This window comes from Poeciliopsis prolifica, unplaced genomic scaffold (genome assembly GCF_027474105.1).
Source record: "Poeciliopsis prolifica strain line A6 unplaced genomic scaffold, Auburn_PproV2 SCAFFOLD015, whole genome shotgun sequence".
NCBI lineage: Eukaryota > Metazoa > Chordata > Actinopteri > Cyprinodontiformes > Poeciliidae > Poeciliopsis > Poeciliopsis prolifica.
The window spans coordinates 6,117,553-6,137,066 of NW_026562390.1; the positions used below are offsets into that span (position 1 = coordinate 6,117,553).

The 19,514-nt window shown below is 37.4% G+C and overlaps 1 protein-coding gene across 1 annotated transcript; it reads left to right on the top strand.

Moving 5' to 3' along the window:
- The first annotated feature begins 532 nt into the window (after positions 1-532).
- Positions 533-16,355, top strand: LOC129366495 (calcium/calmodulin-dependent protein kinase kinase 2). The gene is made up of 17 exons (XM_055040395.1): positions 533-847; positions 4,698-4,969; positions 5,064-5,405; positions 6,401-6,448; positions 7,297-7,350; positions 9,172-9,223; positions 9,328-9,461; positions 9,825-9,861; positions 10,043-10,064; positions 10,170-10,258; positions 10,866-11,065; positions 11,208-11,261; positions 11,371-11,444; positions 11,532-11,619; positions 12,048-12,179; positions 12,341-12,444; positions 13,921-16,355. The coding sequence occupies exons 2-17, from the start codon at positions 4,754-4,756 to the stop codon at positions 13,991-13,993; spliced, it is 1,719 nt and encodes a 572-aa protein (XP_054896370.1). The 5' UTR covers positions 533-847; positions 4,698-4,753; the 3' UTR covers positions 13,994-16,355.
- Positions 16,356-19,514: the final 3,159 nt, after the last annotated feature.

Genomic DNA, 19,514 nt, shown 5'->3' on the forward strand with positions numbered 1-19,514 from the left:
AACAAGATTACACCGGTATTAACTATGCTTGCATATGTTGCCTCCAAAGGATGTACTGTGTCTCATTTAAGGTTATAACAGTAAAAGGGGAAGAATACAAACAGCAATTTTATATAAGCCTATATATATATATAAAAAATCCCTTCTTTACTTCCACAGTAAATCTGACAATTTGATGTAAATTCAAAAGTCCTAAAGATATGAAGAATCCTTTAAAAATGTTAAGGCAGACAAGCATCAATTAATTTGAGCAAGATTGCTCCAAAACATTAAGGTAGCCAAAATGATTTAATCTGTTCACTTAATTTCACTATCAGAGCCACAATATATTGATATTGTGGCGGATATTGATATTAATTTGATATTGAAATGAAGTGAATTTAAAAAATTCTCTTAATTTTTTAAATTAAGTGGAAAAACTACAGTATCCAAAGTGCGTTTAAATGTAGGTTAAAAATACATTGCCATCGAGTGCAATTCTCCAGCTCATCAACAGGAGGCGGTGCTGGCCGTGTTGTGTAGATCAGAAATTAAGAACCATGAAGTATTTTTCCTGAAGTGAGAAAAATGAAAACAATGAGGAGCAGCATACACTGCTCCTGCGTCTGAATCTCATTTCTGTGAGTGCATTTCTCATCGTTACGTAAATAAATGCATGCTGTCAGTATTCCCTTCGTGTGAACCTCTGGACTTGGCACTGTGGACCGCTCCATCACAGGATCGGCTGTCAGTCTGCTTCATTTCCCGACTCTGTCAAAGCTAGCTAGCTGGCAGCAGCTACTGTAACACCTCAGCTGGAAGAAGAAACCTCACATTTCTGATTCTACCCCCCCAGCTGCACGGAGAGGTGAGACTCAAATAACATCAGATTGTATGTTTCTGATCGATTCAATGACTTTGCTATCGAGTGGAAGCGTCTTTAAGCGCCAGAATCGTTACAGTCATCATTGACGCCCGTTACAGCAACATCTGTATGTTGACATCCGAAGCAGCTGCTAACGTTAGCCGAGCCGCTTGACTTTGAGCTTTAGAGAGGAGTTGGCTCGCTGGTTCTGTAAACAACCGTTACATCCGTGTCAATTTTGGCATCAAAGACGCCCTTTGGCACATTTATGTTCAAAATCAATTTAACTAGTTGCATTGTTAATGCAGGTTCGCCTCTACATCACCAGAAACGCGAGACATTCCATTGAAAGCGGCTCACAACTGGCATGTCGTTTGTTTATGTTTATGTTTATGTTGCAGTTGGGAGTTTTTAAAATTGCACGTTTTCAGCCTGTCAACAGCCTAAACTAAAACATCTCTGCCCTACTAGATTATGTAACATCAGTTACAATGAGAATCCAAAGTTGCATAACATTCTATCCCAAATGTTGTCAACGTCAAGCTATATTTCCATTTAGGTTTATTTTAGGGGGAAGATTAGTGTCGAACGCTTTTGGTTTGAAACAGCAACTTGACGCTCGGTCTATGCCAGCGCTCCACAATGGGAATCGGAAGCAGAAAAATGAAGCAGGGACTATCATTTCTGTGCCGTTGTTTGACGCATATTTGACGCAAAAATCAAAAACAGATTTATCTTGCATTGTCAGTCAGCTGGATAGAAAACCATCCCACTTTAGTCTTACTTTCTGGAACGATGAATTTGATTTACCTTTAAAATTTCCCCACAATTGAGCAAACCCCAGTGAGATATGACAGAAAATTTAGGTTTAATGTAAATATATTTCACATGTTAAATTAAATTATCTCTAAGTCTAAAAATTTAATATTTACTGTTTTATGATTGAATACTAAAACATGTTAATGAACTGTTATCAATAGTATGTTCACAGTTTTACACAGGATATTACAGATAAAAGACATAAATGCATATAAAAAGTAAAATTTTTCTTGTAAGTGACGTCACACCCATATTATGTGGCATTTAAACTGTTCATAATCGGCTTTAATCTAACCACTCACTTCTGAATAGTTTGGAAATCAACGCATTTATATTGCCATAATTAAAACTCCTTAAATATTTGACATCAAATTAGGGTGAGATGCCGTTGTTTTGCATTAAAAGCTTGGTGCTCTTGTAGCAGGTTAAGGGATAAATGACTGGCTCTCTTCTCAGCCGTGTGATAACACTGCACTTAAGTTAATCTAGGCGACCCTTTCTTGCATTTACTGTAGCTTATCTCCTGCATGACTCCACACACCGCTGACTCTGTTGCCCTGTGTGTCATTTAATGAAGCTTGGGATGCTCCACTGCTCCAGATGGCTGTGTGTTGTACTGGTATGTCTGCAGGGCCACATCTATGTCATAATTAATGCACTACATACCTCGGACCCCCCCTTTCACTCTTCCGCCCCACATTCTATGATGAATCCTGCTTTCCTCTCCTCTCACACCCAGATTGTCCAGGTCAACTCATGTGACTTTGGGTCTGAGAGGCTAAGTACAGCATCTGGAGCTTTACAGCATCTGCTGTTGTTTTACAAGACTTGAATCTAATTGTAGTCTGGTGACACCTTAAGTGGGCGTCTCTCCCACGTATCATTCTCATTTAACTCTCGGCTAGCTCACACACTGTCATGTTTACCTCATAGCCTTATTTGTCCTCTGCTACATCAGTTTATCGTACTTCCATGACCACAATCCTCTTAAAAACAATCCAACAAAAATTATGTAGATTTTTCTTCCTCCTCTGCTTTTCTCTTCCCCTCATTCCTCGGATAATGAGCGTATAAAAAACATGAGTGGACTTGGAGATAGAAATTGTGGTCTTAAATTATGCAAAAAAAAAAAAAAAAACAAAACAAAGAAAACACGGTCCTCATTAAATGCTGTGGAGATAATAATTAATCATGTTGTATAACTGACATCAAAAGCGGACTCCAATGTTGCTCCTTGAGATGCACCACTTTGTATCTGCTTTCCAGAGCTGAAATTGGTGCATCTCGATGTGTTCAGATGAATTAATTAGTTCTTTACAGGGCGTGTGGGAAAAACCCTCAATAAAGTCAAGACTCTATTGAAGGTTCAAATGAAAACAAAATGTCTACTTAGGTTATGTTGCAGGTGAAAAGCATCTGGTTTGTGATACTTCAGCTCTGTGGGTAGGTAAATATTATTAGGGATATGCAATATAATGTCCCTAATAGAGATATGTATTTGCATATGCAAACTATACTGCCACCCAAATCATTTTTTGCCTCTTACTTCAGAGTTTGTCGTCTACTTTCCAGTTGCTTTGTCTGGCTGGCCACACTTCAATAAAGAGAAGTTCACAAGAGACTGTGAAACCAAACAAATCATGCTTCAGATGGGAAAACGCTTACTTTTCACTCCATAATATTATAAAAACATGCAAGAAATGATAATATGGGTTGAATTTTATAATAACTATAGGACTTGATGGAGAAACGTTTAATCAAATGTCAGTGGCTCCTACAGAGCAGGACAGTTTTTTTTGTGTTTGTTTATTCTAGGCAAAATGATATTTCGTGATAGAATGTGCAGCCCTACTTCTTCCAAGGAATATTTATTTGGTTTTGTATACCTAACCTAACAAAAATAAATAGACTAGAAGCAAAATGTTGAATCAGTCAGGAGTCTGGAAATGGTTGAAAACTATTCTTTCATTCTTTATAACTTTTTCCAGATTGCAAATAATGCAAAATGCAAGACTGAAAATTTAACTGTCAACTCTATCCATATTACCAGAAAAAAATTACCATTTTAGTCTGCCAAAATGGATTTTGCTTTTAACTAATAATGCCTCCATTCTTTTAATAAATCAGGATTTTATTACAGAAACATAATCTTATACACACAAAATAACCCTACTCCACTGGCAGTGCGTTTTGGAGATTTTATACTTCCCTTAAAACTAAATAAAATAAACACAGTTTAAGATTAACATTTTGTATACCAGCTTATGTGACTGATGGCGGGAGCTTCAAAATGAGAAAAAAGTGTGTAGTCAACTTGTGTGGGAAAACAAAAAAATAAAATAAAAAAAACTAAAATCAAAATGCAACAGACAGAAAGTTAGTCGAGCACACATTATTTTTATGTCAACATTTAATTCTTAATGATATGACATAAAATTGCCTTTTAGAGTAGAGGATGTAGATGGAGCTTCTAGGCAATTCTAGGAATTGTAGTGAAAACTGAAACGTTTTTGTAACAGGAGACGGGTAAATGATAAACATGATGTGCTCAGTGCAATAAGTATGCTACAGTTTCAACTTCAAGAAATCTACAATATAATATTGTAGTATCATCTTTGAATCAGGCTGCATTGAAGTTACCTTCAACACAAAAGCCAGACCACTGTAACTTGTCATTTTTATGTCATTTGTAATTTTATTCCAGATGTAGCAAGCTTTCCAAAAAGTTCTCCTTCAGTCATGTCAGTCAGACAGTTCAGATAGTTTTATTTTTATTTTTTTATGTAAATGTTTCTCAGTAAAACAGGACAAGGTTGATTTGGATAGGGTTTTCTCTCAATATATAGAATCAGAATTTAAAAACTTTTTTTTTGTATTTGTTTATTCTGGTTGTTTGATATAAAATATTTAAGATGCCCATTGATCACAAAAATCAAAAACAGAATACATATCTTAGGGAGGTCGGTATCTGTATAAATCCTATGACAAGAGTAACATCCTTTTATTTTGTGCAAATTCTTTTTCTTGGGTACAGTTCTCCGAGAGGATGCAATCTGATGGAGGAGTTGTCTAGATTTGTGAAGAGGCACCATGTTTCCTTGTCATGTAACTCCTTGGCCCTCTGCTGAGTCTCCGGCGTCCTGCGGCAGTCATGCACCGTCAGTGCAGGAACCTCTCCCTGATCTGCTGTGCAGCTGTCCCACCCCGTCTTTAAACACGCACTCTGAGACACCGTCCCCAGACCCCATGGAGTCCCTCATTGTGGTCACAGAGTATGAACCAAGTCAACCACCTGGAGAGGAAGAGGTGAGCTGGAACTTACTGATTTATGTCTTTCAAAAACAATAAGCTTCTAAAAAAAAATTTGAAATGAGAAATAAAAAGAAACATGTCATGTTAGGTGGAAGAAATGGACAGCTCTGAGACACCGGAGCCAGCTTCCTCAGCAGGAGCACCTTTCCGGACTCCATCCTGCGACCTGCTGTCCCATACAGTTGGTCGGTCCGAGGTTCTGCTGCCTGAAAGCCAAGAGCAACGGGGCAGATTGAGTTTGTCTGACCGGAAACTTTCTCTGCAAGAACGCTCACACACTGCCACCTCACCCTGTAGTTCCCCTGGACTTAACGGGCGCTATATTTACCCGTCGTTACCTTACTCTCCCATCACATCGCCCCACTCCTCTCCACGCCTGCCTCGTCGGCCCACTGTGGAGTCCCACAGCGTTTCCATCATAGATCTCCAGGTAAAATATAGGTTCACTCTGGATTTACTAGAGGTAACTCGGCAGGCCGGCATTAAAAATAAAACCTGTAAAAACAGAGTATGGATGGTCAAATGGACTGATTAACCAAAGAATGAATGAATGGATGGACGGACGGATGGACTGACTGACGGACGGACGGACGATCACTTGGATGGATAATTGATGGATCCAGTCTTGGATTGTTTTTGAACAGTGATACTAAAATATTTCCAGATTCACAGTTTATTCAGCAGATTAATTAAGGTAATATTTATGTAGGTGAATACCCTCATCTTATTTGTTTAACAGTTCTTCACTGATCAGGTGATGAAGAATTCATTGAAAATCAGTAAGTTTGAGGTAATAAGCACCAAAATAGTAAATATGAATATAGTATCTGTTTTCTCTGCACCCTAACTAACTGTGCTCTCCTGAGGCTTTAGTAAAGCATTACACATGAATGGGCAAACTAATGCTGACACAGAGTAGCTCTCTTAGGTGCTCCTCTTTAACATCTGCTAGTGTATCACGATATTAAAATTAACTATAAGTATTTAGAATTACATATACATTTCTTGTTAAAAGCAGCAGCACTGGTTAAGATCAAGCTGTGGAAGCACAGGTAAGATTTTATAGATTCAGTAAAAGTAGCTGATAGTTGTGGTAGTTTTTTGTTCTGTTCTACATCCCTCACAGGCTCTTGATATAGTAAGATCAGATTTTGTCGTATCAAAAGTCATATTTGTGAAGGATTTACATGACTATTATTTACATTAAAAATCCTTCAAGTAAACATTAAAATATATATTTTAATAGTCTGATTAATGTTTGTTGTTTTTATATTTATTGAAAAGAAACACATATATCCTTATAAGTCTGTTTACAATAATGTACCTAAATGTGAGTGATTGAATATGTTTGCTTTCTGATTTCTGAAGAGAATCACAAATGTTCCTTTTTCTTCCTTTCTTTCCCTTCTTCCCTCCCTCCTCCAGGACTGCGTTCAGCTCAACCAGTACAAACTGAAGGATGAGATTGGAAAGGTACCATCCGAGACCACTCACTCACTGATTGCTCTCTTTCACTGACTCTTCCATTTCCCTTCTCCCCTCCGCCTACTGCATGTCTGTCACGTAAACGCACATCACCGAGGACGTGCAGTAACAGTTTCTGATATGCTCTCTCCCGGCTGTCCTCATTTTCCAAACTCCATGTAAACCACCCGGCCATGAGAGAGTTGGAAGATGGATGAGAGGCTGGTATAAATAGTGCTCTCTAAGGATTGTGCAAGGCTTAGTGGATAGGGGTTGGTGCGAGGGAGTCGATGTGTGTATAAATGGTTTAGATTGTTAGTATTGTTGAGCAGGTTGATTGTATCAATGAATTTTAATATAGAGATGTAATGTCTGTAGATTGAAGCCATTTAGGATCATTGGAGAGATTCCTCTGTTGTGAAATTGTCACTTTGGACTTTGAGATGAGCTATTTGCTTCCTCTCCATGCTACAATCTGCTCCCCCAGCAGGAACTGAGTCTGCCCTCTCTCTGTTTTTGTTTTGTTGTGTATGAATTTGTCTGCACAGGACTCTAATTGGGCCCACTTTCTACACAGAGTTTCCTATGTTAAGGGGGGAGGGTGCGGTGTGATGGCACAAAACAGATCCAGTTTCCTTAATTAGCCTGAAATCAAAAATGAAAAAGCGATGGAGAGAGGATTTGAATTTCTCTGTTCTCACTTTGAAGCAGCTGGTACTCTTTCAGTGTGAGCCCACTCACTTTAGCTCGTGTGTTGATGCTTGTGTGTTTGTTCTTGTGGGGTTTTCTACACATTAATGTGGTTTATTTTGTATGAAGCGTTTCTTTATATTTTTTGTTTGTTTTCTCTTCCACAGGGCTCTTATGGCGTTGTCAAGCTTGCTTACAATGAAGATGACAACACATACTACGTGAGTATTGTGAAACCCACTCCCACATCCTAATTGTACAATAATATACGCCTGTTTTTTTTTTAATGAGCTACCTCTGTGAGAAAGTTCAGAATGCCATTTACTCTTCATAACAATGACTCCATGTCACAATTGGACTGAAAATGTCTTCCAAGTGACGAAGCACACATGTCACAATTGGTGATTATATTATTGTTGTAATAGCTCAGTGGATTGGATTAGTTGGGTCTGAATAAGACCAGTCCAGATGTATTCATCCATTTTAATCTTTTTCAGACTTTAACAGTCTGTAAATATTTTATATGGGGTTTCATGTGATATACGAACAGAAGTCTTGGTGTTACATTTATGTCTTTAAAATGAAGGCCTTAAAAAGTCTTAAATTTATATTAAAGTGTTTTTTTTATTTGGCATTAAATATGTTTATCAGAAATCTTATGTTTTCTTATGGCAGTACGATTTAATTTTGTATATGCAGGTTTTTTTTTCATGGGACTGTTCTGTCTGGCAAAAGTTTGAGCCTCTTCTAGACATCTTTCGATTGTGACTTGAGGAGGATGAGGGCTAATATGCCCTTTCTAACTAGCTAGCCCTTTTTAAATCAGTGATAGGTAAGAGGCAGTTTATTGTCCATTGGCTGGACGATGTTTGTTTTTTGCCACTGGCTCCCTTCTGTTGAGAGGCTGGGTGCATTGTGTGAAAACGCAACTACAAGTTTTTTGTTTTTTTGCAATGTCTGTTCATAATACCCCACATACTCTTTATTCATAGGTTTTTTGGGTCTTATCCTTCATGCAAGGTGGCATTAGAAAGGTCTTAAAAAGTTTCAAATTTGACTTGCTGAAACCTGCAGGCATCCTGTTCCATTCCTGTTTTCTATGATTGTGAAGTGCACACTAAAGGATGGATGTTATTTTATCTGGCAAGTGTGGTATGGATCTGTATGAAGCCCTTCTTAGTTAATGCTTTATGTAACCATCTTTCACTGCAGTTACAGCTGCAGGTTGGTTGTGTCTCTACCAGCTTTGCTCTCTTCGTCAGATGAATAGTGTCTGAGAACATTGATTTTTCACGTCTGGCCATAGATCTAGATATGGACTCTGAGTCATTGCAGCACTGGACCCGCTTGAATTTTAACAATCCCTGCTGGTTAATCAAATTTGGATTTGCTAATTCACACCTGGATGAGCTCTCCTTCTACTTGATCACTTCAATTGGTACAGTTTTAGGTTAAAATGAGTAGATTAAAGTTTTTGTTAATAGCAGCAATCATTGCAGCATTGAACAAAAATATTGCAACTGCATGTTTTCCAAATATTATTTAGCCCCAGATATCACCACAGTCCTGCTAGAAGCTTCATCTCTGCACCAGCCTCGGCTCTTTTGCAGCCTCTATCAGGTTTCTGTCTGGGATGCTCACCCCCTGATGAGAAAAATTGTGAATATGATTCCAGTGCTCTCTATATGGAAATCTTTAGGCATAATGTGAATTCTAAGAATCCCTTTTTGTATCTGTAAAAGAGATACTTTTTGTTACTGAGAAGCATTAGTTATCAGACAAAGGATATTCAAGAGATGCTTTTTTTTTTTTTTTTTTTACTGTAGATGCTGCCACTGTCATCTATACAGTAGATGTGCAGTAGGTGTATGAGTGGGTGCACTGTCAGTATAGCAGCATCTGATTGTGTGGTATCCAGCTTCATTTTTTTCCCATCTGCTCTTTTGTTCATCTTTTTCCTGGATTGCTGCCCACTGGGCTCTCCCGCCTCCTGTCCTCCCTGTCCTCCACCAAATCTAAACCTGTTTCCCTCTGTTGTGTAGGCGATGAAGCTTTTGTCCAAGAAGAGACTCCTGAGGCAGGCAGGGTTTCCACGTAAGTCAGAAGCAGGGTCTTTAATGCAGTAGATAACTGATAAAGGCCACTTCACTTTTTTTGTCTCTTACTTCTCATCCATTTTTTGTATTCTCCTCCATCAGGGAGACCACCTCCTCGTGGAACCAGAGCAGTCCCCGAAGGTCCAGCTCAGCATAAAGGGCCACTGGAACGAGTTTATCAAGAGATAGCCATTCTAAAAAAACTCGACCATCCTAATGTAGTTAAACTAGTAGAGGTACGTAAACTGCAGTTTACTTTTACAGTGCTGTTTTTATCATCAAAATTAAATCTTACAGATAATCAAACTAATGTCAGTATCAGAAAAATGTAATATGGGTAAGTACAAAAAGTAATTCTGGAAAGATGAGTTAATTTATTGAGGTATAAAAACAATCCAAACACCTGTTTTGAAAATGACTCAATCTAAAGAAATTCAAAAATAAAACAAATAAAATTATTTGACATGTTTAAGTCTGGAAAAGGCCACAAATAAACCCCCTACTTCCAGTGCATGTAAATAAAAAGATGAGGTTTTGTGTGTTGTAAGTGTGTGTTTGGATTGACATTCATTTCTTGTTCCCTCATGCTGTGATGGCAGGTCTTGGATGACCCCAGCGAGGACCATCTGTACATGGGTATGTTCTGGCCAAACTGTCACTGTCCAGACTGCTAACAGACATAACACAGCCGGTTTTTATTCTAATAAAGCATATGGATATATCACTTTTTGTTATTTTAATAACATTTGTAATAAAACTGCATTTTAGAACATGTTTCTTGACAAATGTCATCTTTTTTTCTTGTTATTTGTCACAGTGTTTGAGCTGGTGAAACAAGGGTAAGATATAGTTCTATTATGGCAATGATTATACGACTGAAATGGACTCAATCTCATTATTTCTGATTGCTAATAATGAGAGTGTGAGTGTGTGTGTGTGTTCAGGGCTGTGATGGAGGTGCCAACTGATAAACCCTTCAGTGAGGAACAGGCCCGCTTTTACTTCAGGGATCTGCTGAGAGGAATCGAGTACTGTGAGTCCCTCGGGCCTCTATATTCATTTTCCATCTAATGGAAACAATTATTTAATCAATATGAATCACTTTGTTTCAAAATGAACCTGTGATAGATTATACCTGCTATCTAGATATGGCTTTTATTTTTAGGTGAAATAAAAGGTGTTGTGAATAATCATTCTTGTCTTGGCCAGACATTAAAATGCTCTCACTGTATCATTAAGATTTGTTTTCACGATGCTACCCTGGCTTTATAATGTTCTCCATGTGAGCTGTTCTTGACTCCAGCCACCCACGAGGATCATTTCACATAATTTTCCTGGCTGCAAATGCATTTCAGCTCAAGAGAAAAGCTTTTACACAAGGGTTGTCTAGGAGACTATTACTGGGATGAAAGGGATGGGAGGGCTTTAAGTCTCAGACTAAAAAAAACTTATAATAATCACATCTAACGAAACAAAATGCTTTTCTCAGTTGTTGTTTAGTTGAAATCCAACCACCTCCATATTCTTTCTTTATGCGATAAGCATACATTATGGCTGTTATTTTTTTGAACAATGATGTTTACCTAGATATTCTTAACATTTCCAGACTTATATTCTCATAATTTGACTTGTTTTAACAGTGCATTATCAGAGAATCATCCATAGAGACATCAAACCCTCTAACTTGTTGGTGGGGGAAGATGGACACATCAAGATTGCAGACTTTGGAGTTAGTAACCAGTTTGAAGGTGCCGATGCTCTGCTCACCAGCACAGTGGGAACACCTGCTTTCCTTGCTCCTGAAACACTTTCTGAGACCAGAAAAAATTTCTCTGGGAAGGTGAGGCAGCGTTTGTGGCTAACTAGTGCCACCTGGAGACAGTTGCCAGTAATGCAATACAATACTGATGGTGTTTCAGATCATTTTTTTCTGTTTATTAGTTGACATGGCTTTAAGGTATTTCTTACTTTTCTTTTTAAAGGCATTGGATGTGTGGGCTATGGGAGTAACGCTTTACTGCTTCGTCTTTGGAGTGGTGAGTGTGTCTACATAAGAAATCTAGAGGCTGCTTGTCTCTTTAAAGTTGTTCCAAATGGTGGCGTTCCATTAAAACAATAAACTATGCATATTAATTGTCTCCACAGTGTCCTTTTATGGATGAGCGCATTCTTAGTCTACATCAAAAAATCAAAACACAACCTGTGGTGATACCAGAATGGTATGTTTCAAAGGGTGCGTTGTTTTTCCACTCACTTGCTGCTGTTTGTTCTGAAGCTTTGCACTACTTGTTTTCTTGTGCCAACAGTGCAAACATATCGGATGGCCTCAAAGATTTGTTGTTGAAAATGTTGGACAAGAATCCAGAGGCCAGAATATCTGTGCCACAGATAAAGGTGAACACTTTCTATAGTTTCCTAGTTTCCTAACCTGAGAACAGGTTATTTTAGTTATCTCAGTGATTCTTGAGAAGAGGGACAAAACAGGTCCTATGGATAAAACACAAAATTTGAATGAAATGTACACAAAATAGAATTTTTTCAAATATCTGGTTAAACTAACCTGTGCCATGTGAGCACAACAATGTATGTTTTTCTGGTGTTTGCTGAATATTTTTTATTTTAAACATTATAGCAGGTGGATGGTGTCTTTAAAATCTTTCAAACAGTAGAAAGATTGATGCTATCATAATGTGGAGGTTTGTTTGGTACTGGAAACATTTTCCTGTAGAAATGTGCATCCATGTTCATATTCTTTACTTATTTCTTTATTCTTGTACAGTCTATTAACTTACATCTAACAATAGTCTGTTTGTCGTGTCCAGGCTCATCCGTGGGTGACGAAGCACGGTGCCGAGCCTCTTCCTCCTGAGGATGACAACTGCTGTTTGCTGATTGAGGTCACTGAGGAGGAAGTGGAGAATTCTGTGAAACACATCCCAAGTCTGGCTACAGTGGTGAGTTTCTCTGATAATTGGCATTAAGAAAATGCTAATGCAGCTCGGTCATATTTTAAAAATGGATTTTAATGATCTAGATATAAAGTGGGTAAATTTACATTAAAAACTGCTAATTCAATGTAATTTTAGCTTTTGCATAAACTTTTGACGTTTGACAGATTTTGGTGAGAACCATGTTAAGGAAACGCTCCTTTGGGAACCCTTTCGACTTGAGCCGAAAGGAGGATCGCAGCGGTACGTGTGCTCCAGCACAAACATTTATGTGAGTATATTGTTTAAAGGCCGACCTAATAATACTATGACAACAGTTTGGAGTCTTTGTGCAATGTGGTTTCACCACAACTTTCTTTCGTAATTGTTCTTTCTCATTTAGTGTGTTTTATGTTTTAATAACAAAGAATGATTTTGCCCTTTTATTTGACCTATCACAGATAGGGCAGGTCTAGGTCAGAGTGCTGCCTGGAGCTGCCCACCTTTTTCACTAAATCCATGAGACATCATTTCCAATTCGGCTCTTAAAAGCGCGGTCTGTCTTTTAATATCGTCAGGTGGTGATAATAAATCCTGCGCTTAAATGCTGTGTTCCGGCACTGCTGGTTTTAATCAGATCAGCAATCAGCTGATTAGGTTTGTCAAATGCTTGTTTACAGTATTATTAAATGAAGATGGTGGCATCTGTTAGCAGGGATACTGAGATAATAGCATGTTATGATGGATGCTGTCTCCATGCACGACGATCCTCCACAAGAACAAAAAAGCAGGATGAAACTTTTAATTGATTAGACATTTATTGTGTGTAATGTTGATTTTTTTCATTTTTGGATAGTAACATTTACATTTCTCATGGTAAATTACATAAATATAGAATTCTAGATATGAATTTTTGAGTAAAAAAGACAAAAAAAAAATGTCCACATCCCATATGGCTTTCCTCATAACACTCCTTTCCTTCTATTTCTATAAAAACAAATAGAAGTCAGAGAGAATAACTATATATAGATGAACATTAAAATAGATTGAGTCAATGAATCTTGGAAATGAAGTACAAATTAGTATCAAGTGGCACCCTTTCCTAATGTTTTATTCTTTCTGCATAATTCTGTTCCATAGATTTGGTGCTAAGGTTGGGAAAAACACACCAGTTCATTAAAAAGAACCCTGTTTGACACTCAGGATGGCCCTGACAAACTGGGAGATTTAAAAGAAGACACGCTCTAAACATACAGCATCAGGCCAGAAGTACTTCAATGGGGCTTATGGTGAATTACAAATATAGCTCCATCAATGTCTTCGTCCAGGAAAGAGACACGACTAAACAGTCAACCAGATAAGACTTTTTTTTTTTTGGAAAGACAAACAGGGAGAGGAAGCAGTGCTAATGATAAAAGTAGCTCTGTCAATGACTTCATCAAACAAAGATAAGAAGCTGAACACAGAATCATTTTGGCAGAATCACTTCCTGTGGAAAAAAACAGACAGTTCATTTAAACACTGAAACACTTAACCCTCAGTTTGAAATCCTCACCTGAAAGCTGGTAATCATCTAATTTCTAAAGTGTCACAGAACAAATAAAATTAATACAATATGAACTATTTGAAACCAGTAACAGATAAAGTTTGTGCTTTTATTTTAGTACTTCAGCAGAGCAGTGCTTCAAAATTGTTCCTGTTGTTTGAACTCAACATTGTTTTGCTGCAATGCTGCTACTGGTACTGAGTCTCGGTTGTTTTCACTCAGGAAACAAGAGAGTGCAGAAGGAGTGAAAAGCATGGACCTTCCCTATGTAGGAGAAGACGAGGCTCTTTCTTGATAGAAACGGCTTCATATGCACACTGATATCTTCCTGCCTGTAACTGCACAACACGACGCCCCTTTACTCTTTTAACGCTTATGGACTTTAATTTTTTACGTTGGATGCGAAGAATTTCAAAGGAATGGACAAACTTATTATTTTAAGGACTTTGGTGATGATTTTGTGACGGTGATTATCTTTTCTCTTCTTGTACAGCTTATCTTTGAGGTGGTGGGGGTTTGTGACTGTCGTATGTGAACCTCCCAGGGTGTTGACCCCCGTAAAACCTTGAAATGTTGCATCCTTTCCCTCAACTTACACTTCTCATCCTCCTCTCTTGCATGCATTTATAGTCTCAGCATGCCTCGTCTCAGGCTTCAATGGTCCAGTTTCAGGTTTTTAACATAGTCTAATCCCTACGGCACCCCCTTGTTTTTACTTGATCAGATCTTCAGGTGTACTGTGCTGAGAGGGAAAAAAGGGGATGTTTGGATGGGAATTCACCATCACCTCCGGCCTTCTCTTTGGCAGAGAATGCCTCCTGGCAAAGATTCAAAATATGGTAGAGTGGCAGTGCCCTGTTTTGTTACATATTTAAGAGACTGTACAGTTTACCAAATGAGGAAAAAGGGAAGCTAAACATGTTTACTTCATTGAATGCATGCATTTTTTTCACAAGATATTTACCTTAACTCCCACACTTTAAGTTTGACGTGTACTGCAATTAATAGAAAGCTTTAAATGATTTAAAATGGTTAATGTAGTGCTGTGTGAACGTTCACATTCGTCGTCACTGCATTTGGATGGCATAGGAGTAAAAAAGGACCTTTATATATGCTAAAACTTGTACTTTCAGACATGTAAAGTGAAGAGTTTTTGTTTTAGGTGTTTACACTCAATTTTAAAGCTCAGTGAGCTGCAGTAAGCTGAATATTAAAGTCTGCATGTGAGAAGAGCAGAATGTGTTGGTGAAAAATTGTTGTTTCCTTAAATATTTGAAAGTATTTTACCGTGCTATAAAGGCAGATTTTACACATTCCTGTAGCATTCTGTTTTAGGATTTACTTGATGACAACAGAACCTCAAATCAAAAAGGAAACCTTGTTTTTTTGTTTGTTTTGTCTGACTGGATTTATATTATTTAAAGACAGAGACCATTTAAATAAATGCATAGGTTTGCAAAGTAAATGACAAACAATTTCTTGTTCTTCTTGTTGATCTATAAAAGCTGTCTACTGCCATAAAGTTAGGATGGAAGCATAGTGCCAATATTCAGACTTTTTACAGATCTATGCATGTCATATCTTTTGGCGTGTTTGGTCATAAACATCAGTCACTCTGGAAAGAAGCAGAATTTAATTTCTGAAATCAATTACAAATGTACTAATTTTTTCCCATTTTTTTTACCTTTTCATCCGTTCTGTATATATTTTTTTCAAACATTTAGTGTTGTAGATAAAATGACCGAATGTGTGTCAAGTTAACATAGATTATTGACAGTGTTGATGCTAACATTTAATGCTTCCACACATTTTAGTTCAGGACTTCCGTGTTGAATGTATAAGAAAAGGGAAGGACTTTTTTGTACTCGTACCTGCATGTTTCTCAGAAATGTATGTTGGTTTTTAAGACTCGTACTATGCACATTAAATGTCTTTGTGGTGCAGCAGTACACCTTGTTGAGCACGCTCAGAAGCTATAATTCAGGTGATAAGTTTAATAACAGAGTTATACAAAAAAGGCCTTTTGTGGAGATGATCTGCACCTGAACTACATGCTTTTTATTTAGACATCAACAAACTTCTGGAGTAATCTCGCTCCATATTTGATCGACATTCCTGACAGAACAGCTTCATTCTAGCTGATTGGCTTTTCTTTGCCTTCAGACAGACAGAAGTCTACAGTCGTTCAGTAAGACCGAGGTCAAGGCCATTCAAGAAGCTTAACATGTTTACTAAAACAAAACTTCAACTCTGCATGATGCTTTGGCTGCAAGACACAATCACAAAACCATGCTGCCACCACCATGGTGACCAGTTGGCATAGTTTTCTTTAAAAACTTCATATTATCTTTTCCAAATAGGTTCTCCAGTCTAGATTGAAAGTGTATTTTGTAACAGAGATAATTAAGGTTCAAGGAAGGAAATTAAGCAATTTAAATTAACTTTCCAATTTCAGCCTGGAAAAATGATCATATATTCATAATTACTCCACAAGCTTCTTTTTATGGCTACAAAAAGCATATGGTCAAAGTGCTACATCCTAGGGAAGGATTAACCTAATGACCAAGTATTTGTATGTATACACTGAGCTTATATGTTTAATTTTAATTCAGTTTTAATGAAAACAAATTCACAATAAATTCAAACTTGTGCACCCATTTCTTGTTTTTGTGGTTCATTGAAGTTACTGCTGTGTCATTATCATATCCTGGAAACAGTTCAAACACATCATTATATAGACAGCCATTTAATATTGTGTATTTCAAGTTATCACGAGAAATGTGCGGTCGAATGGTAAGTGTCCATTTGTAATGCCAAACAAGTTTTCAGCAAAAGTTTAAGTTGTGCTCTTAAATTTAAGACTCTTAAATTTAAGAGCACAACACATAAACACAAATTCCAAGTTTTAACATTTTGTAAGCCACACAGCAGAACTCAGTGAATCTAAAATTCTCCTCATTGTGCGTAAATTTGATTTTTAAATAGCTGTTATATAAACTAAAAACACATGCCAGTATGTTGAATTCTATTCTATTCTATTATAATTTTGTTCTGTTGTCATAAAAAGTCACAAAAAAAAAAACTTAACAAAACTCAAACTGTACCATGTTCATTATTTAAAGAAACAATCACTGCCTTTCTGTAAAATTCTTGGTCATGTTTTGCTTCAATAATCCCACTGTAGGCTCACAGTTCCTATAGTTGGCCACAGGTGTGCGCTGTTCACTATATTTCTGAACATGGCAGACTAACTCTTAAATGTGTCTGTTTCATACAAAAAAGAGAAGTGAAATTATATCTTCAAAACTGTTTATTTTGAAGATTAGCTGATAGTTTTGTTGACAGCTGACACACATTAAAGCTTCATGCTTAAAATGTTTAAGTTTTAATTTTAAAGTGATATAATTTATTGCTTTTGTCAATGGGAGCTTGCATCCAGTGGCCAAAATGCCAGAAATGTGATCCCGGGAACATTCGGCCCATCAACAAACGCCTCATTCAAGGAGATTTCAATCTCTCATCCCCGTCAGAGCTTTCTAACATTCACACAGGAGGCAGCGAGGTCACAGAGTCCAAACTGGCCGCGTTCCAGACCTCTTGCTGTATAAAACAAGGTAGCTCAAATTAAAGTCTGTGTGATTTTAACCTTTTAAAGAATGATATAAGGTATAAGGTTATTTTATAATGTTAATTATTTATTGGATGATTTTAAAAGACCAAAACATGCAAAGCAACACTTGGACTGCTCTGTGAAAAACTGCTTATGCACAAGGTTCCATTTCCAGTTGTTATTCTGCTGCACACTAACATATGTAGTTTCTCAGTACATGTAAATTTTCTCTTCCTGAACAGATTTTTAGGATTTTAATTCTTTTCAAACACCTTGGAAATTCAAACTCAGTTAAAGTAATGACATCACAGCCCACTTCCAGCCATAATTTCAAAAGCCTTCAGGATTTGCGTATTGTTGTGCTCAGTTGCCTGGCCAACATCTTTTAGCAAGCTGTATGAAAAAGTAATTGTCAGTCATTTTCTACCCTATTACATTCACATATCTGCCACTGTAGCTATTACTGACTTATAATTGCTCCCACACACATGAATTTTGTGGAAGGTGAGAAATTATGACATCCAGATGTAAAGGGAAATTAGCAATATGTCTTAATCTAAAGACCTGACACTTGGAAATGCTTGACTTTATCAAAAAAATTATATTTTTATCACATCGATTTGAAATCGATGTGATAAAAATAAGGCTAAGAGTTTAGAAGGTGGAGTTTAAATTGCTCCAAACAAGAGAGTCTTTGGCGAGAAAAAAAGTTGAAAGATGAGAGTGAAAGAGTCTTTGATTGCTTTCCTTAATGCAGATTTCTTATCAGGCCAGTTACATCACGCTTATACTTTGTGCTGAATGGGATGATAAAGAGAAAAATCTGCCCTACTTGTATTGGGGGTTATATAACAATAACTGATATTAAATAAATAAATGCATAAATGCAGTAATATTCATCGATGGGTTTCTGTCGGATAAGACTCTTTGCTATAATGTAAAAAGAGACACATGGAGGCCTCAGTTCACCGTCTAAAGGACGTAAAGGTTCTGCAAACATCGTCACCTTCACCTTAATGAGTAAGGGCTGTTTTGGCTGCAAGGAAGATCCCAGCACACTGTTAGGAATGTGGTCTTAATGTTATGCCTGATCAGAGTATATATCTCACAGGCTGACATAGAAAAACAGGAACCTGTTAAAAGGCTGAGCTTAAGCACCATTTTAACAATTTGTGTGGCTGACACCTGTCGTCGATGTGTGCTAATGTTCGTCATATGAGGCGCTGTTCAAAACCAGTACAGAGGCAGCTTCAGGTTCTGAACTGCACTGTGCGTAAATTCCCCCCGCTGGGGCACATGAGGAAGCTGGAAACTGCACATCAGCATCTGAGAAACGCTGATAGTAACAGAATCAGACCCTTTACTCTCCTGACTCGCTTAATTGTTTTCCAGTTGGAAGGTTGGAGGGGTAAGAAACGGGGGAAAAAATGAAGTAGTAAACAAAAACCTTAATCATCATCCTGTAAAAATGCAAGTAGGGCTTAAAATCTTGTTTGGGTGTTATTTTTGTTGACGTTCCAGTGAAACTGCTATTTCACATTCTGTCAATGCGGAATCTAACACTGACGTAAACACTAATTCTCTCCATTGTTTTTCCTGTTTTGCTTTATATCAGACTTGCCTTTCAAACTTGTCTCCGCTCCTGTGGCTTTTTCATAAATCAAACACACTTGTAGTTTGTCTGAGTGCTCTGTGTCATAAACCTGTATTCCTAAACGCTTTAATGTGTGCATTTACACATTGCTGATGTTAATACACTTCTCTTTTATGCAGGCCCAGGAGCATTTTCCCCTTTTAGTTTGCAGAGTAGACAATAGTGTTAGAAGGATAGCTGTGTTTCCTATAGATTCTATAAAACCTGGTTGAAAAAATTATTTCTCTATAAGTCAGTCTTTTAGATTTGCAGATTATTTGGTGCTTGTTGCTAAAATTAAGGAGCTGCAGATATTGTTGATTTCTCTTTCATTTTCACTTTTCACTTTGCTCTTTGACCTCTTAAATACGACACACTTCTTGGCACCGCTGAAAAATTTAAATTAAAAGCCTAAAATAAATGAAATATCACACTCTGATAAATAATTGTGCTACGAATTGTGTGGTACTGGACAATAATCAGCGGTCCGCTAACCTGGGCGTCATCCATCACTGCATTTATATATTGTACCTAATTTTTTTAAAATTTAATTATAATATATTACACTTGAAA